General features: G+C 32.6%; 1 protein-coding gene and 1 long non-coding RNA gene across 9 annotated transcripts; one reads left to right on the top strand and one right to left on the bottom strand.

The window, feature by feature from the left end:
- Positions 1–4,119: 4,119 nt before the first annotated feature.
- LOC110941058 lies at positions 4,120–7,363 on the top strand. Of its 8 annotated transcripts, XR_004893994.1 has the most exons (7): positions 4,125–4,471; positions 4,942–5,632; positions 5,720–5,840; positions 6,079–6,125; positions 6,227–6,360; positions 6,436–6,492; positions 7,077–7,363. It is a non-coding gene; the product is annotated as an uncharacterized LOC110941058 (long non-coding RNA). The 8 variants fall into 8 exon arrangements; XR_004893993.1 differs by having other exon boundaries at positions 4,120–4,471; positions 6,227–7,147; positions 7,255–7,363; XR_004893992.1 differs by having other exon boundaries at positions 4,124–4,471; positions 6,227–6,492.
- A 6,057-nt stretch (positions 7,364–13,420) lies between these two features.
- LOC110939046 (probable indole-3-pyruvate monooxygenase YUCCA10) lies at positions 13,421–14,853 on the bottom strand. The gene is made up of 4 exons (XM_022180941.2): positions 14,239–14,853; positions 13,892–14,125; positions 13,677–13,808; positions 13,421–13,597 (listed from the first exon to the last, which is right to left on the bottom strand). Exons 1-4 carry the CDS (start codon positions 14,851–14,853, stop codon positions 13,421–13,423), a joined length of 1,158 nt encoding a protein of 385 aa, XP_022036633.2.
- Positions 14,854–18,587: the final 3,734 nt, after the last annotated feature.

Raw genomic sequence — 18,587 nt, 5'->3', positions numbered from 1 at the left:
AAATTAATTAGAAGTTGTGATTGGGCGGGGAAATTGAAAAGGGTTTCGTCAGCAGGTCCTATGAGGTCACAATTCGCTAGTTTCCTATCAAGTTCTTCCCAAGGTGGCATCTCCTGGGCTTGACCGGAACTTTCCCCTACTTCCTTTCCTTTTCCTTTGTCTTTTGGATCCTCTGTCTTTTTCACCTTCTGGGCAGTTGGCTTCTTCCTTCGTCCGCGTTTCCAGTCCAGGATTCTCCTCCTCTTTTTAGGCTTGGGTTTCTCCTGGGGCTGGGCCTGGAACACTAGTGGCTCCTCAGTATCCGCTTGATAGCCGGATTGGGTTCCTGTTGTATCCATATCGGTTGTATGGATGGTAAAGTTTCGGAGTGCCTCTGACAGTTCATTCATGCTGTTAGCACACATGAAGAAACACACAAAAATTCAAGTTAAAATTTTATTTATTGTAAATTTAGATTTTTAAAGAATCACAAAATGGAAATTTGAAAAAAAAAATTAAGTATTTCTAAATACTTAATTGGCTTAAATCAGTGGATCTGATACCACCTTTTTCTGTCACGGCCCCCGACCCAGTTTCCTGGTTCGGAAGCAGTGGGACAGAAACCCGTGGTATTGGTGTTTAATTAGTCAGCTGAAATTTTAAGAGGATCGTTTACACTGAAAACATCCATTTATTTTATTTCAAGTTTCGGGACAAACCTCGTAATTTACAATAAAGGAATTTCACTGAGAAATCCCCTGATTACAAAAACATGTTTATTCATTTACTGAGCCACATCATTCAAGCTGGAGTGCTACGCGGCACTTTTCCTTGTTCACAGTAAATCACCTGAAACATGTTTAAAAAGATTTTATCAGCGGGGAAATACTGGCGAGTCATTCAATTTGTACAAAACGACACATTGTTATAAATTACAGTATTAAGGGCGATTACAATGTTTATATCAAACAATTACCCAAACGGTATTTGTCACTCGACTGTATCTGTGACTATGGTCATATCACCCATTGGCTAACCCATTGTCCAACGGTGACGGTTATCAAGTAATGTATACAAAACCCCACATACCGGCTGTAATTGAAAATTACAAAGACTTAATCCCTATAATTATAACTTTGGAAATAAATAGGGTTTTGGAAATACGTTGGTAAAAAGAGAATGACTCACATTGCAAGTTTAACTGGACAGATTTTGCCTACTGATTAAGCTTGGTAACCTAGTTAAATAATGCAAACGAAACTAGGTTAGTAACTTAATACAACATTTATGATAAATTCACGAAATCAAAACCCTCACGACGAATGACAAAGTATAGCCCGAATTCAGGCAGCACTTAAACATCCATCGGATCGGTTTCAATCGATCGGACATTGTATCGTAGCAGTGATCGAGTTATTACCCTGTAATCGTAGCAGCGTTTCGACCTTTAAACACCCATATATAAGCAGAATTTTGACGTTTTAAAAGTGAAATTCGAACAAAGAAGAAAGGCCATGCAACGTCCAATTTATAGAAAATTTTTTAGTCTGTTGCGGCCCGCGTAAACTCGAAGTGCATCCTACGCGGCCCGCGAGGGCCACCCTAGCTATGGCTAGGGCTGCCGTGTCATGGCGTAGGTCTGCCACGTGTGGAGAATTGCAAGGCTGTCGCGCCCCGCGTAAGCCTTGCTTAACTCTTACGCGGCCCGCGACCAACTAATAAAATTTGATTTTCTTGATTTTACATGAAGTTTAGGGTTTTCACTTACGGGGTGTTTTAGGACATTTTTGTACGGGTCCTTACAGGTTGGCTAGCTTGGATTATGGAGACCAAAAGAGATTTACACGAGGGCTGGAGTGATGATGTTTGACGACAAGTACAGGTGATGTTTCCAACGACGGAACCACCACAAGCCGATGGACAAATGGAGGTTACATGGTGGTTACCGAGATGGTTGTCAAGGGTGGTGACAGAAAGCTATGAGGCTTATACGGGTCTCTTTCATTTGGTTAACTCAGACAACGGTGACAAGACTGGTTAGATTTGTTCAACAATAGAACCTGAGGATTTGGAGAGGTATAAACACAAACGCTCGAACTAATTAAACTTTTTATTATATAAAGTTTTGTTGTGTATAGTTTGTTGATTATGGATCTGTTGTAGAGAATGTGGCTAGATTTAATGAATGCGGTTAATTTGTATCCGATAAATCAAGTTTTGTTGGAGCTTTTGCTAGGCTGGGCACAAAGTACTAAAAGAAAGATGTGCAGAAATTACAACCATCTGCAACACATGCTTATTTAGGAGTCACCAACATTTTATGGATTATCAAACCTATCTGGGGTCTACAACTTACAAATGTGGTGCGTTTATCCTCATCATTTGAAGGTGAGGTGTTTCATGTATCAACAGAAAAAAATTATTTTTAAAGGGTTGTATACATGTTTTATTACTTATAAGCAATGTTTTAAAATCCGGTTTTTATAGCGTACCAGATTTGGTTCGGAAACAGTTTAATCGGGTGTATCGGGCAATTCAACCAGGTGTACCAAGCGGTTTAACCTGTTATATCGGATGGTTCAACCGGCCAGTTTGAACCGGTTTTTAAACATTGCTTATAAGTTATAATCTTGAACTATGTGGATTTCGATCTTCACATTTCTTTCCTTTTTACCAAATAAATAGTGAAAATTGTATGTTATAACAGTACATTACCCCTCATTAATATATTGAGTATAATATATAATTTTCTTCATGAAACTAGGATCTTGAGTGTTAAATGGATGTCATGATGTGGTCTTAATAAAAAAAATTGCAGTATCATCATAAACATAAAAGTGTTGGTGTTTGACAACAAAATTGGATCCTTCAATCTTTTAGTTATATTTTATCAACATCCAGTAGCTAAAAGAGGTGCTTTCTTCTACATTGCAGGTCTCAACTTGTGGTTAATCTTTTAACCCTGTTACCTATTCGCGTAGACCCTGTTTTAGTACGCAATTGGCACCTTTCGAATATGGACAGCAGAACAAAGACCCCATTTTAGTACGCAGTTGGCAACTTTTGAATTTGGATAGCCAGAACCAACACGCATGCCTACCAAAGACCCCGTTTTAGTACGCAATTAGCACCTTTTGAATACGGACAGTAGAACTAATACGCATGCCTATCGTGCCACTCCCGCAACGCGCGATGATGAAAAACACTAGTTAGATAAATACACCAACTAAATATATCTAGACTTTAACCGATAAACATAAAATAAAAAAAACAATTACATCAAGGTTAATCCCAACAATCTACAATTGAAAGAAAAGAAAAATACAACCCTTCCTTCCCCTTCTCCCTCGTTAATGAACACATTTTTAATCTATTTGCAACTTTAAAATACTAAAATTTTTATGATACATTGTACCCAACTTGACATTACTATGCCATTAGCATCTGTTTAATAGAAGTATTCAAAAATTTTAACTCACAAATTATCACTAAGTTAAGTTTCAATGAGTGACACATTCACGCCTCTGATAACAGGTGAAAGGCATCGGGACTGTTTTTATTTTGCGTATGCCTAAATGACATGTCAAATGAGACTTATAGAGCTGCATAAGGTAGGGTTTGATGCAATTCAACAAGTGATCTTGAAGACTTCAAGTTTTTTTTTTTTTTGGGTATGCACAGTTAGGCTATAATAGGCTCACTCCTTATCTATATTATTTTTTTTTTTGAACGTCCAACATAAGAATCGCCGGGTACTCCGTACGCGGCACCCATTGGCCGAAAGGTAGCCCGCGGCAGCCCAACCTGCACGCACGGAGCCCCTAGCCCACCATGCCACCAGTTCCGGGGAAAACCCGACCCTGCACCCGCCCGAGGGCACGACAATGCAAAGCCGGTAAAACCCGGGTGGATCAGGAATCGAACTTGAGACCTTTCGGTCAAAAGTCTTCCCTCATTTCCATAACCACTGAGCAATAAGCCCAGGGTTCCCTTATCTATATTATTATAAAAAGGAGAAGTGATGTACTGAAACGTAATTTTACATCATGTACAAATTTTATAACAACATGTACAAGTGAATACTAGCTGCTAAAATTAGAAGTTCCATTATATTTTAAGACGCCATAGGGTCATTACAGGGATTTCACCCTCTCCGGATACCTAATCGACATCTATCATTCATTTGCATTTAATCAAATCACTCTCCAGGTCTCCATGTCTGATCGTTATCTTCCCTTCTTCTTCATTCTCACTCAAAATCATAGCTGCCCTCAAATCCTTTCCTTTTCCTTCTATGCCTGCAGGAGATCAAGAAAACCCTAATCGGCCTCAATCGTCAGTTACGGCCTTTTAATGTGCAGACCGTCAATTAGGTATCAAAGGGTTCGATTAGGGTTTCCCAAGGAGGAACCGCCCCTCGCTTTCTGCTACACGTCCACCATCCACGTCGCACGCCACATCGGAAACTTCAACCGCCGCTTAGATTTTACAGGTTCATGTTTTTTAGTTGTGTGTTTTTGGGGATTCTCTATGTTTATTTAGATTTGATTCTAGATTCCTCTGTGTATTCCCCTTAAATTGGATATCAGATTCTTTTCATGTTTTTTCTCTCATTTCTTTCTTAGAAATGTGAGAATACTTGGTTCTTCATGATGGTGGTCGTGGGGTGTCTTTGTTTCTTGAGATGCATAAGCTATAAGGTTTCAAAACTTGATTCAAGATTGGATTTTATGATGCGATTTTGTTAAAAATTTGAATTAAGATTGCGTCCTTATGTTCTTTTTGACATGGGTTATGAAGATGTGATGTGATTTTGGTGAAAGTTTGAGTTAATGTTGGATTTTTTTGACATGAATTATGACGTTGTGATGTAATTTTGGTCCAAGTTTGAGTTAAGATTGAAATTCTTATGATCTTTATTTCATGGTTTATGAAGAGGGCCTTATTTTTGTCTTCTTAAAGTTGTTGATGCAGAAAGGAATTGGAGTATGACCATCGTTGAAGAGAAGCTGAATTCAATATATGTTTCGATGTTATTATTTTTCATGGTTTTACTCTATCTAGATGTTATACCGACACTGACTGGAGCGAACCAGTATCAGTCAGTGTAACACACATAGGCCAAATAAATCTTGATAATTTAATTTAACTGGTAAAATAATAATAAATAATGGTGAGAAATGATTGAAAAGTAAATAAATAGGGGTACAGAAACAAACAGTGATTGACCTCCAAACTAGGAAAGCTTTATTTTGATAACTGATGGTTTTTTTAACCACCATTGCCGATGATCACCGTCTAGCTTTCAATCTTTTGTCATCTTGATCGTTATCTCTTTCACGTACAATTAAATCAGGTTCTGCATAAGTGGAGAAGGTATGTATGGTACAAGCTATATATTACAAGTGTCTACTTAAAAAAAGTAAAGTTTTATAAGTTTTGGGGATTTTATGCAGCAATATTGGTGCATAGATGGTTGCCTGGTTCAAGAAAGAAGAAGAAATGGGTGCATTTGTGGCTGCAAGGGGTCGCATTGGCTACTGGCATATTTGGAATTCGGACAAAGTTTCAAGGGACACAAGGGGTTGTGGCTAATTTCTATAGCTTGCATTCTTGGATGGGTCTTCTTTGTGTTTCTCTTTTTGGGGCTCAGGTATTTTATCAATTTACATCTCTTTAAAATATTCATTTTTCTATACAATATATGTATTGTTCAACTGGGTTTGAGTTTCTGGTTCAGTTGGGTTTGATGAAAATTTTGGGACGAACCGATAAGTACGGTATATGTCTATAACAAGTCAGGTGAACCTACATTCAAGCGACCGCGTCTTCAAACACCATCACTATTGCTGTCATTTAAGGTATATTCCGCTTTGCTTTCATGATTTTTTTTTAATAAATGACAGTACTCTGGCACACAAAATAAAAAATGAATTTCGAATAAATAACTTTAGTAATTACCTCAAATGTATTTTTAATTTTTTTAAAAATTAGCTCAGATGTATTTTTAATTAGCTCAAATGAATCTCTTTTTCTTAATATAATCAAGCATTTTTTGATCCCTTTAAGTAGTTAATCTCCTTTAAATATATATTGTAGATCATGATCCTGCCGATGGCGTCTCAATTGATCCTTCTAACCTCAAGGTTATATCCTAATTTTCATATTAATGTTTTTTCTTATTATTATTGATTGATTGATGATTGATTGATTCAACTATATCTATATTTCTTTTATAAATTTGAAGTTTTATTAGAAAAGCATGGATGGCGGCAGCTTGTTCCTCCTGATTGGTGCATCTTTATACTTAATTACTCAATGTCTTCATGTTTATCAATGACTGGGCAGTAGTTATGCAGAACCTCAAGGCAACTTACATTGGTATCTTTAGTTTTGCAGTTGTTTAATTATAATATGAGTTGAATCTATGTTATGTTATGTATTGTATCCTTGCAGTGGTTTTGCATTTTGCACATTCTGGGTGTCTATTAAACTTGCCAGATCTTCAAAGGTGTATGCTGTAGTTGTAGCCTTTTTAGTTGTGTGTAGTCATTTGGTAATTTAAGCTGCAACTGTAGTTAGAGAATATAGAATGGCTAAAAACTTTATACAAACAAAAACTTAAAGTAGAAACCCTTAAATCTATTGTTAATACTCATTAGGGTACACTCGGCACCGGTCGGGTACCCTGCGAGTATTGTGAATAGCTCGGCTACACCGCCTCAACCTCCAACCTGCTAGCAATCAGGTAGCCCAAACTGGTACCATAACCATCAATGATAATTTGTGAAGTGAGATATTAGTTTGGTTTTCAAAATAAATTACGAGAAGCCTGCCATACAACTTGCGCCGAATAAAACAAAAGTACCCGTGGCAACGCGCGGGCATTCCCACTTGTTGGTATTGTTAGGTTTTGAATTTGGGATTAATTTTTTTTATGTCTGGTTGTTGTTATTATTAGTTAGCTTTAGGGGAATATATGTGTTTATAGTTTTGGTGAAATGAGTTGAGTTGAATTGTGTTAATGGTTTTGTGGAGTTGCAAGCAATGTTGTTTGATTGAATGTTGGTTTGGCATTTTGCATTGCTGCGATCCAGGTAGATGCTTCGGTTGCTCGCTTTGCACCACTGGAGAAGGAGTGTACGGAGAAACAATGCTCGAGAAAAAGGTATTGCAGAGTTTTGTTAATTGAAGTTTGATGCGATTTTGGTCGAAATGACATGATTGCTAACATAAATGAGTTGAGGTATTGCTCGTTGTTGTCATTATTTGTAGTTTGCACATTGCAGACCCTTTTGGTTTGATTTGGGCAACTCTAAATCCAATAAGACACATACTCTTTTGAACTAAAACCTTTGTTGTTTGTTGGAAACGCTTTTTTTTACACCCAAACAGTCCCTGAATTGCTTTCTCTAAATCTGTGTCCCATTTAATAAATATGGTGAGAATTGCCAACTGAGGATGATCATGGACCCAAATTGTCCCATTATAATGAACTGCATATTTTGGGGTTTTATTCCTATCGTGTATATAATTCTATTTTTTTTTTCTCACTCTCTGTTCTTGTCACCCATAAATGTTATATTTGCTCCATATTGTTCCATCACATAACAGGGGACACAGTAATCCCTTGATATGAGACGTTCAATAGCTTCCCAATCAAGGTTTTTATAGCTACTTGACAATTACTTTTAGCTACTTGACATACCCGTCGCAACGCGTGGGCATTCCCACTAAATATGGCTAAACGTTGTATCGCGTTGTGAATACGTAAGGGGATTGATACACTACAATGTATCACAAGGGGATTGATTAACTAGAAAATTAGTATCGCGTTGTAAATTGTTGTCGCGACTGCATCGCACGAGTTTCCTACTATAAATTCCCGCCGGTGTCGTCGATTCCGCTGCAACGCGCGGGCTCCCCACTAGTATATATATATCTATATCTATACAACCTTATTAAGCAAATTAGATTTTCTACCGTTATGGTAATTTTATATTGTGTACACATCTTCAAGCAACATATACAAGAGAGGCTTTAGGGGTATTTTAGGGATTTTGATATCTTTGTAACCTATAATATTAAGGTGACATGTGAAGAGTCTAACTTAATTGATTAAATTTATTGTAATTTTTACAAATTAGAATGAATGCACATGGATTTTGCAATTGAAAAAGTAAGTCTGATTTTTTTATCAAATTTTATATGTTTGTGATCTATCAATTATCAGTGTTCTTTTTCTCTCTCACAACCATTTTGGTTCGGTTCATTCTTATGATTTTGGTTTCTCTTTTTTTTTCTTTAAATAAAAGACTTTGATATTCATTAAGAATGTTAATACCCATCAAACAATAAGTACTATATTAATATGGATATATGAAAAGTTTCGTATTATCGTACTCTTTTATAAATACATAAAACTCTATTTTTGTTGAAAATAAAAAAAGTTCTGGTTCAAATCTGACGTTTCCCATGTAAACGTTTTAAATTAGTTCAAACTTATATATATAAAGATAAATTGATAGTTTTAAAATTTGGTTAAAGTTAATCGTTAACTTATAAAAAAGTTATTTTAAACAGTTTGGTTAAACCACAATATTCTTTTTAAATGAAGAACATATATGATCTATTACTTAAGTAAAGATTGACATGTTTCAATGCCAAGAGTTTTGGTTACTAAATGATTATACAGTATTAAATAGTCATTAAGCATTTTATTTCACAATAAAAGAGGACTTTTAGAATTCTTCCATCAACCAACAAAATTTGCATATAAAACTATACGTAGATATGAAATTGTATTCTCACTTCTTGGTTTAAATTCAACTCATTGCATCAACATGGAATATTGTGAGGTATATTTCTATGTATGCCTAAATATGAGTTGCGGAACACAATTGTCTTTTTTGCATATAATATTTTGGTGCAAGATGGTTATTAGACCCTTTTGACCCTTACTTTGTTCTGGTATTGGTTAAGGGTCTTGAAGATTGGTTTTATTTCTGTGTATTCTACTATTATTTTCCAGATTTGTAAGTATATGATTATTAGAACTTCTTCTCGTGTACTTATTATTAGCTTGGTGGCAATTCATGTAAAAAAATTGAATTTGTATAAACAATAATATTTTGTTTATTTTCCCTATTTAGGTTAATCCTTACACAATCAAGAAAAATAGCATAATGATTTGCACCAGAAGCGGTAATTTCTTTTTTCATCTTTTAACCATAACAATATTGTACTTCTTTTTCATGGAATAAGGTTCAAATGAGAACCGTTGCTTAATTAGCAACCACTTTTCAGCCGTGGTTAATATTTTAAAGGTTGACATCTTCCTTGCTTATGTCTTTTCTAATCTATGAATCATGACCAGGTGATCAAAGGCTAAGAAGTGACTTCAAAGTTGTTGAGTAAAGGGGAGGTAGGCCCATTTAATACATGTCCGCATAACATACAAGGCCCAAAGCCCAATAACTAACAAACTCAGACTGAGCAACAAAAGCTCAAGTCCGAACATATACAACTGAATGATAAACTCGGACTAGGAACTACATACCAAAGTCCGGACTACAAATAAAGACAAAATCCGGATTAGGGAACTACATACCCTAATCCGGAATTACATAAACTCGGAACAAAAGATAAACGCGAACATAACATAAAGTTTGTTACAACTTTCATTTAAGACTCTAAACAATTGGAAATCCAACACTTATCACAAAAGTGCATTTACAATATACACATATATATATATATGTACATATACAGGGTCAGGATTTAGAGAGAACGGTGAAAAGTGTGAGAACGGTGAGAATGATTTTGGTAGTGACATGTTGCATTGATGCTAAATTACACTAAGGGTAATATTTGTCAAAAAAAAAAACCCACTCACATGAACTGGGTGTTCAAATAAAACGCCATAAAAACACTCAATTCAGAAAAATGCCATGAAAATACCCGGTTAAAAACGCCATAAAACACCTAGTTCAGAAAAAACGCAATGAAAAAACTCAGTTGAAAACGCCATAAAACACTCAGTTCAGAAAAATGCCATGAAAATACCTAGTTAAAACGCCATAAAAACACCTAGTTCAGAAAAACGCCATGAAAATACATAGTCTAAAATGCCATAAAACACTCAGTTCAGAAAAATCCATAAAACCCAGTTAATTTTTTTTCGAAAAGTATATCAATAGCATACTCGTTGGAAAGATTAAAAAACGTTGAGTTTTATGGTGTAATTTTTTTCGAAAAATAATCACGTATAAAAAAGTTATTGTCGTTTAAATATGATAGGGGGAAATGGTATGTGATTAGCATGTGCACCTTTGTTTGAATCTTCCTATTTTACCTCTTCTGGTAGTTCCAAGGCCCCTATTATTTATAAAAATGCAACCGCATCAATCTCAGCCACAAACCACTAAGATTTTGTGGCTGAGAATCGTTCTCACCGTTCTCACACTTTCAGGCGTTCTCTCCTGATCCTGTTCCTATATATATATATATATATATATATATATATATATATATATATATATATATATAGGAGAAGAATTCGTTAGGAACCACCCTTTATTGTGAGAACCACGAGAACCAATGTGAACACAACCAAAAATACCTAAAAAAATCTAAAAAAACACACAAAATTTTTTAGTAATATTTATTTAATAAAAATCGCTACTTTTCGTCAATAATTTTTTTTGAGAGTAAAACTAGCGATTTTTATTAAAAAAATATTAAAGGTAGGGTAGGATTCGGCTACAAAGTCTAAATTTCCTGAAAAGTATAAAAAGTCATAAAACAATATAATTTCAACAATAAATACATATCTAAAACCCACAAATAATAGAGTGAAGACTACTAAAACACCATATTCAAACCATAATAGTTCATAAAAACTTCAAACACACAATCGTTGAACTATGGATATAAAACACAACATGCTAATTAATATAAAACACAATAATGTTTGTTATTCGATAATCAGAGTCTTTTCATCCAAAACACAAAACATAACTCACATGTATGATGTTTTTGTAATCTTTATTTTGTTATTTGTGGGTTTTTGGTGTGTTTTATGGTTGACATTTTAGTGTTTTATGTTTTTTACACTATATATATATATATATATATATATATATATACACATATGATTGAGTTCAATTAATAACCACCACAAGTTGTGAGAACCATGAGAACTCCTACTTCCCGCACGAGGTGGGCCACCATTTTTACATAAGCGTAGATGAAAATGTTATAAACACATCTATAAAAAATACAAATAAAATTGTTGAGTCAATAGTTACACGTAATGTAAACTTAGTTTATGCCTAATGTAAATTTTGTTTACTGCGATTTTATTTTTTTTACATTCAATGTAAATTTTTACATTCGGCATTTTTTTTATTTTTTTGCTATAACATATGATTTTTTAAGATTTTTTAGTTTTTTTAAATAAACCTTGTGCAAGGCCTAGTTCTCACAAAATATATATATATATATATATATATATATATATATATATATATACACACTTATTTTCTTCACTGTCACGTCATATTACATTAGTGTTTTTCACATTATTCTTTTCCATTTGCAAATACAAAGCTCAAAAATCTATTTATGATTACTAATTATAGTCATGCTTTCCTATTTCAATGATTCTCACTCATTTACATTAATATTTTATAACTAAATTACTTATTTTAATAAACTTGTAATTTACAATACGATATACTAATTTCTGCTTAATAAAATATGAATAATATATTCACAATATTAAATTATCCCTCTTTTAACAAACAATCCAAATAATTTCACGTGTCAACACCATAACTTTCTAAAAAATCGTCTCGAATCAAAATTGATTTTCTATTATTTTTAAACTAGCTTAAAACCCCGTGTTTTACACGAGTTGCATAAATTTAATTTTACATAATACGCAATATAGTTATATCATTAAAATACCTAGTATATTGCAGGGTTTAAATAAATATAATATAATCGATTAACACATACGATCGTTAAAATATGTATTTAAATGATAAATTCGATGTACTATTTACTTATTAAAATTTAAATTTGTTTTTTTATTAGTTATTAGGTTAGAGACATGTGTATTACACGTAGTAGAACCAATGAAATATTATTTGATTATTAATAAGCGAAAAAAATAAGTAAATAAGAGAGGTCCATAAAGTTTTCATATAATATAATTTTCTTATTTCTGTATCCTATTAAATATTAAATAATAATAGTAATAAAAAATAATTCAACTAAATCTAATTAATATGAGAATAAAAAGTTATATATTTTCCTGGTTCTACAAAGAAAAAACAACTTCTTCTATCTCCTACGAAGAAGGAGAAAATACAAATGATATATTATTATTAATTCAAAGTTTGATAAAAAAAAGTTATTATCCTTACCCAAATTATATACAATTAAACTATTGTTTAATAGGAAAAAGAAATTGAAAAATAAGATAATGAGATTATTAACTCAAAGTTTGATAAAAATTATCCATATCTAAATTATATTTAGTTAAACTATTATTTAATAGAAAAAATAAATTGAAAAATAAGATGGGAAGACACCAGAGACTAACACGTGTCAAAAAAAGATTTTCATTTATTAGTATAGAAAGATTAGGTTAATATTAAGAATAGAAACATTATTTATTTTAAAATTATTATGTTAATATCCAGCCTTAATACAAATATATCTTTAATTCATAAATAATTATATTTTTAAATTAAACTCACAAAAAACAATTTTTTATGAATTTTCTTTTATATTCGATTTATAGTGATAATGATATTTTTGCATATTTTTTAAGCAAATATGTAGCAAATTCTTTGATGTATATGATGAAAATTATTCATTACGTATTTAGCTCACAATGTGAAAATAATTATGAAGTTTTCTAAGTAATTGATGATTGTGATGGGAGTTGTTAAGCACTTTAGACACGGGTTGGGTATTTATTACTTTGAGCAGATGATTGTAAGTTTGTGATATAATTATCAAGTATACCTACTTGTTTTATTATGTTATGCAAGCAAACAATTTTCACTATAAAATCTGTATAATACATAATACATGGGATATAACCTAGTAAATAGATATATAATACCTTTACGGATGTTAAAAGAAGGCGTCTATGTTTGTGTAAGTAAAACTATTCCTAAACCCTAATAATAGATTACTAAAGTGAGTTTGATTTGAATATGATATTGGTAATGTTTTCTTAGTAAATATAATTGATCATTGAGTTAGATAAAAAAATTCAAAATACTGTGTATGGAAAAACCATACTATCAATAAAAGTATAAAAAGGAAAAACATCTAATGATATTAATTCATAGCTAAAAGGAAATAAGCATTTAGAACATAATTAAAGTCACTAAACTGTTACGTTTTTTTTCATGATACAAGCTTAGTTCCCATCATCAACAATACGGGAGATATCATTAGCGATATTCTTGGCATCATTAGAGATACCAAATAATCCAGCACTAGCAAATCCAACACAATAGAGACCGTTTTCTCCTTTCCAATGATCAGGGCTTTTGTATTTTAGCATTCCTTTCTCGTTAAACAAACCTCCATCATCCTAGATTGAAGAAATAGACAAAAAAAACATACAATTAAAGATCACAAGAGGTTAATCTATGAAACAAAAATGTAGCAACTTGAATTACCTTGAGCCATTTTCGCACCGTGCTTTTAAAACCAGTAGCAAAGACAATGGCATCAAACTGCCTCTCTTGATCATTTGTAAATTTGATTCTGTCACCTTGTATATCTTTAATAGCCGGCATAACCTTAAGAGACACAAACAAAATTATGCAATCATTAATTGTTCTTTAGAAGTCATTTGACATCAAAACATTATAACGGTGTTTACCTCAATGTCTCCCGTTCTAATCTTTGAAATTGTCCCAACATCAATAACAGGTGATCTCCCGGTTTCTTTTTTAAGCAAGAATGGTCCTTTAATTGGCCTTCGTATTCCATACCTACCAAGATCTCCATACAACAACTTACTCAACATTAAAACCATCTTATCCACAAAAGTGCACGGAATATATTTTAATAAATACATTCCGAGTTGCACTAACTCCTTGGTAAGCACATGTGTCTGCCACAACAACAAAAAATCGGAATGTTAAAATATACCAAATACATTTTTCAAAATTTAATACACCACTTTTTCAAATTCAAACAACACGCGGGGGAACGCTTATTGTTTACCGGGCTACGAACAACGACTGATGTTTGTGCACCCCAATTGCACAAATCGTATGCAATTTCCATGCCAGAATTTCCAGCACCAACAACAAGCACATCCTTGTCTCCAAATTTTTTTCCATTTTCATACTCAATGGAGTGGATGACCAACCCTTTGAAGGTATCTAAGCCATAAACATTAGGAATAAAGCCTTCACTATTTTCACCGGTTGCCACCACAAGAAACTCACTTACGTACTCCTCGACCAAACCCGAAACACTATTTTTGGCAGTAACCACCCATTTTTGTGCACTTTTATCATACCATGCACTCTCGACACTACGTTGGTACAATGGGTCTACATTAAAATGATAAACATAGTTTTTCAAGTATTTGACAAACATATTTTTTGGTACAAATGTGGGTGTGGACAAAGGAAATGGCATATGAGGGAGTTCACAAAAATTTTTGGCTAAGTGCAACTTTAAACGGTCGTAAGCCTTCTTTTGCCATAAAGATGCATAACAATCTTCCCTTTCAAGAACAATGTTCGGGATTGAAAGAAGATTGAGACATGCTGATGTTGCAATGCCAGCAGGTCCTGCTCCAACTATCACAACAACGGTTTCTTGCTTCATTTTTCCAAGCTCTTCGATATGTTTTTTGTTGTAGTGAGTATTGTATGTGTTTGGATGCATTGTGCCATGCACATACCCTTTATATAGGATTATAAAAGTAGATAAAGAACATATTTTCCTTGTCCAAAGGGACCGTTACTATTTTTTTTAATATTATGTTTTGATTATTCAAATGTGTTCCCACCTAAATTTAAAAAATACTAGTTATTGTTTAATGAATTGTTCTATCTTTATTGAAAACAAGCTTGAGAATTTATGTTTCATACTTTATTTAACTATTTTATGTATGTATCTTACATAAATTACTATAACAGGTTCATCATTTAGTAAATTGTTCCCTTTTTTATGGAAACAAACTTTGATAATGTACGTTACAAATATCATCTGACTTGAATCTTTGTGTTTATATTGTGCTAAGTAATGCATGCATGTATCTTACATAAATTGTAGAATTTTATAATTACATTTTTTCTTTATATAAAATCAAATACCAAACGCCTAAAATATAAATATTATAATCAAGAGTATTAATCATTATTAGGTAAAAATCAGATTTATTACATTATACATTGTATTTGAATGGTGCTATTTATAACGAAAGTTTTCAAATATTAAATGATTCTAAAGAGGATATTATATATATATATATATATATATATATAGACATGAAGTAAAAATTTAGTAAGTTTTATTTGCGTGTAAAGCGTAAGAACCATCCATGGTGAGACTCGTGTATTTTAAAATAAGAATACACGTGTCGCTAAACTACAATTTGTTTTTAGGTGTAATGTTGTAATAGCTTAGATGTACCATTATATTCCCACAATTTGCCCATGTGTTAAACTTTGGCAACTTTGATGCATTGTTGTACGTTAGACGCACCATTGTAATTGGTTTAAGTTTAAACGCAATATTGTAACTAGGTTAGACTTATCATTGTAACTGGGCAATTTATACACGTTGTTGTTACTAGTTTAGACACGTCGTTATAATCACAGTGCATGAATAATATTAAAAGACGTCATTAGAAAAAAATAGCAATACTATACATATAAAATAAACATTATGAAAATTTCAGTTTTTTAGTATAAATTGCTTAAAAACTATAAAGTATATAAATGCTATTTGATTTTAAAAATATGATGAAACTATGACTTAATAAAAAAAATCAATTATGGATATTGATGCATCTTTTATCACATCACAATGATAATATTGACCACTGAATTGAAATACTGAGATTAACATTTTATATAACTTACTCGCTGACTATATTTTTTTCGCATACTATTTATAAAAGTTTTATTTACGTTAAATGAGGATATCATGAATTTGATAATATCTAGAAAATAAAAAAAAAATAAGTTAACTACATCATGTGATTACTATTTTTAGATGTCACTATCATAAATATGCATTTATGTCGGTATTAATATAACCAAACCAACTAAAGTGAGCTCAAATAGTGCTAAAAAAACTTAAACAACTAGTTTAACGCAGAGGTCTATATGTAGAGTAGAACTACAAGGGTATAATTATAAAATGATGTGATTGATATTATATAGCTTTGTTTGGAAAAATATTTATTAAGTTCGATTCGTTAATTGACTTATTTTGATTATGTTTGACAAAGTTGATTATCTTTTTCCGATTGTGGTTTTGTTTGACCATGATTCTATACTTGTTGACAATTATAAGTATGTTTGACCAAGATTGACTATGTTTGACTATCTTTAGCTATGTACAACTATAATTGACTAAGTATCACTATGTTTGTTCAAGTATTGTTATGTTTGATTAAGTATTACTATGAGCGACCATGATTACTACCTTGATGTATTTGACCAAAATTGACTAATTATGAATATATTTAAGAATATATGCCTAATTTTGACTAAATTTTGCTATTTCTTTTCCACAAATATTGCTAGATTAAGATTGTCTATTTTGACCAAGTATGACTATGTTTGACCAAGATTGATAAAGCTTGACAAAGATTGATCGTGCATGCCTAACATTAACTATGTTTGACAAAATTTAGCGACCAAATGATTTTGTCGCTATTATGACTAGTGAAACTATGTAAACTGTAGTATTTTGTTAAGAAGATTTTACTCGGTATCCCATACGTTTGTCTACACATGTTTCATCCCATGGATACATACAAGATGAATAATTAATATGGATATGAATCCATGTGATACACAACCATCCTCATCATATATATATATATATATATATATATATATATATATATATATATATATATATATATACTAAAGTTGAATAGATTAGTGTTATATTCTTGAGAATGTTTTGTTTACACCAACTTTAATGTAAATTTTGGTGCATGCATAGTAGATGTGCTTCCTTGTTGTGTTCAAAGAGATTTTATTTGTATTATGTTAAAAAATTAGTTTCTAAAAGAAAAAATATTTTATATAGACGTTGAGACAGATTTAATACCACCGGGTAGACATGTAGCATCCCAAGCCAGATAAAATCTAGATAAGGATGATATTTCACTCTTAGTGAAGAAAGATCACAAACAAAGTTTTATAGATGACTAAATGTTACATAGGTTGAAATAAATACAATCTCATTCATTACATTTCAAACAAATATCTTTTTAAACTTTCAAGCACTTCTTCGTGTTTTATCCACATTAGTCTTGATAATCACTCGTACAAAAAAAGGTACATGTGAGTTAGTGATAGAGGGTAATAAAATGACATGCTTTGTTTTTGTAAAAGGGTCTAGATACAACTATCAAACTAAAAAAAAATAGCATACGTATCATAATATATCATCATAATGTACGTAAAGTCTATGATGCTTAATTACTTGGGTAACATAGAGTAGTTAGCACATACATCCGTGTGGAAACTGGCATGTGTGCAATCACATTAACTTATAACATGTGATCAACTTTTTTCCTATGTTTGGTCCATATGCCTCTGTGAACGTTCATAATGTATCATCTTGCCCACTATGCTTATAACTTGCTCACCATGCTTTTAACTTTGAGATAATGTGAACTAAGCTCACCGACATGGAGGGTAGCGCATCAAATTATTCAACAATAAAGCATCCTCATAGAAAGGATACGGTTTGGATATAGTGGCACCATCATTTAACTTATGTTAGTCTTTATGTTAATGTTTTCATTTGTTGCTCATTATTTGGTATATTAAGTCACCAGACCTAATATTTGGGGGTCGAAAACGTATATATCTAAAAGATTTTATACGAAACGTACATACATAACACTGCTGAGTGAAAAGTTTGGGGGGTCGGACGCCCCTCCCGGCCCCTTGTAAGCTACGCCCCTATTTGAGAAGACGACGTACCCATATCATCTCTGATGTAACATCTGCTATAGTTCTGTACTCTGATTCAGCACTCGATCTCTCGATCTGGATATACTATGTTGTTTCTTACTCTTCTAGGACACAATATTTCCTCCAACGAAAACATAATACTCATTAGTGGACTATTGTGAAATAGGATAACCTGCCCAGTCTGCATCTGAGAAACTAGATATATGTCCATCTCCATCTTCTGCAAAAGCACCCACACTGCAATGACCCTGATCAGAATATAAGATCCCTAGACCTGGTGTGGTTTTGAGGTATCGTAAGACACGAAGAGCAGCATCCCAGTGCCCAGTGTGTATGGAGTGGCCATGAACTGACTTAAGATATTGACAACAAAGGAAATATTTGGTCCTGTAA

Source organism: Helianthus annuus, chromosome 5 (assembly GCF_002127325.2).
Source record: "Helianthus annuus cultivar XRQ/B chromosome 5, HanXRQr2.0-SUNRISE, whole genome shotgun sequence".
Classification (NCBI taxonomy): Eukaryota; Viridiplantae; Streptophyta; class Magnoliopsida; order Asterales; family Asteraceae; genus Helianthus; species Helianthus annuus.
This window is presented reverse-complemented; position numbering and strand designations above follow the sequence as displayed.

What these genes read in the sequence shown, in the direction of transcription:
- LOC110939046 (XM_022180941.2), bottom strand. Translation starts at nt 14,853, where the DNA reads ATGAAGCAAGAAACCGTTGTTGTGATAGTTGGAGCAGGACCTGCTGGC. An exon ending in CAGTCGTTGTTCGTAGCCCG is followed by an intron (nt 14,126 to 14,238) that starts GTAAACAATAAG and finishes TTGTTGTGGCAG; the next exon opens with ACACATGTGCTTACCAAGGA. An exon ending in AATGGCTCAAGGTAATTCAA is followed by an intron (nt 13,598 to 13,676) that starts GTTGCTACATTT and finishes TCTTCAATCTAG; the next exon opens with GATGATGGAGGTTTGTTTAA.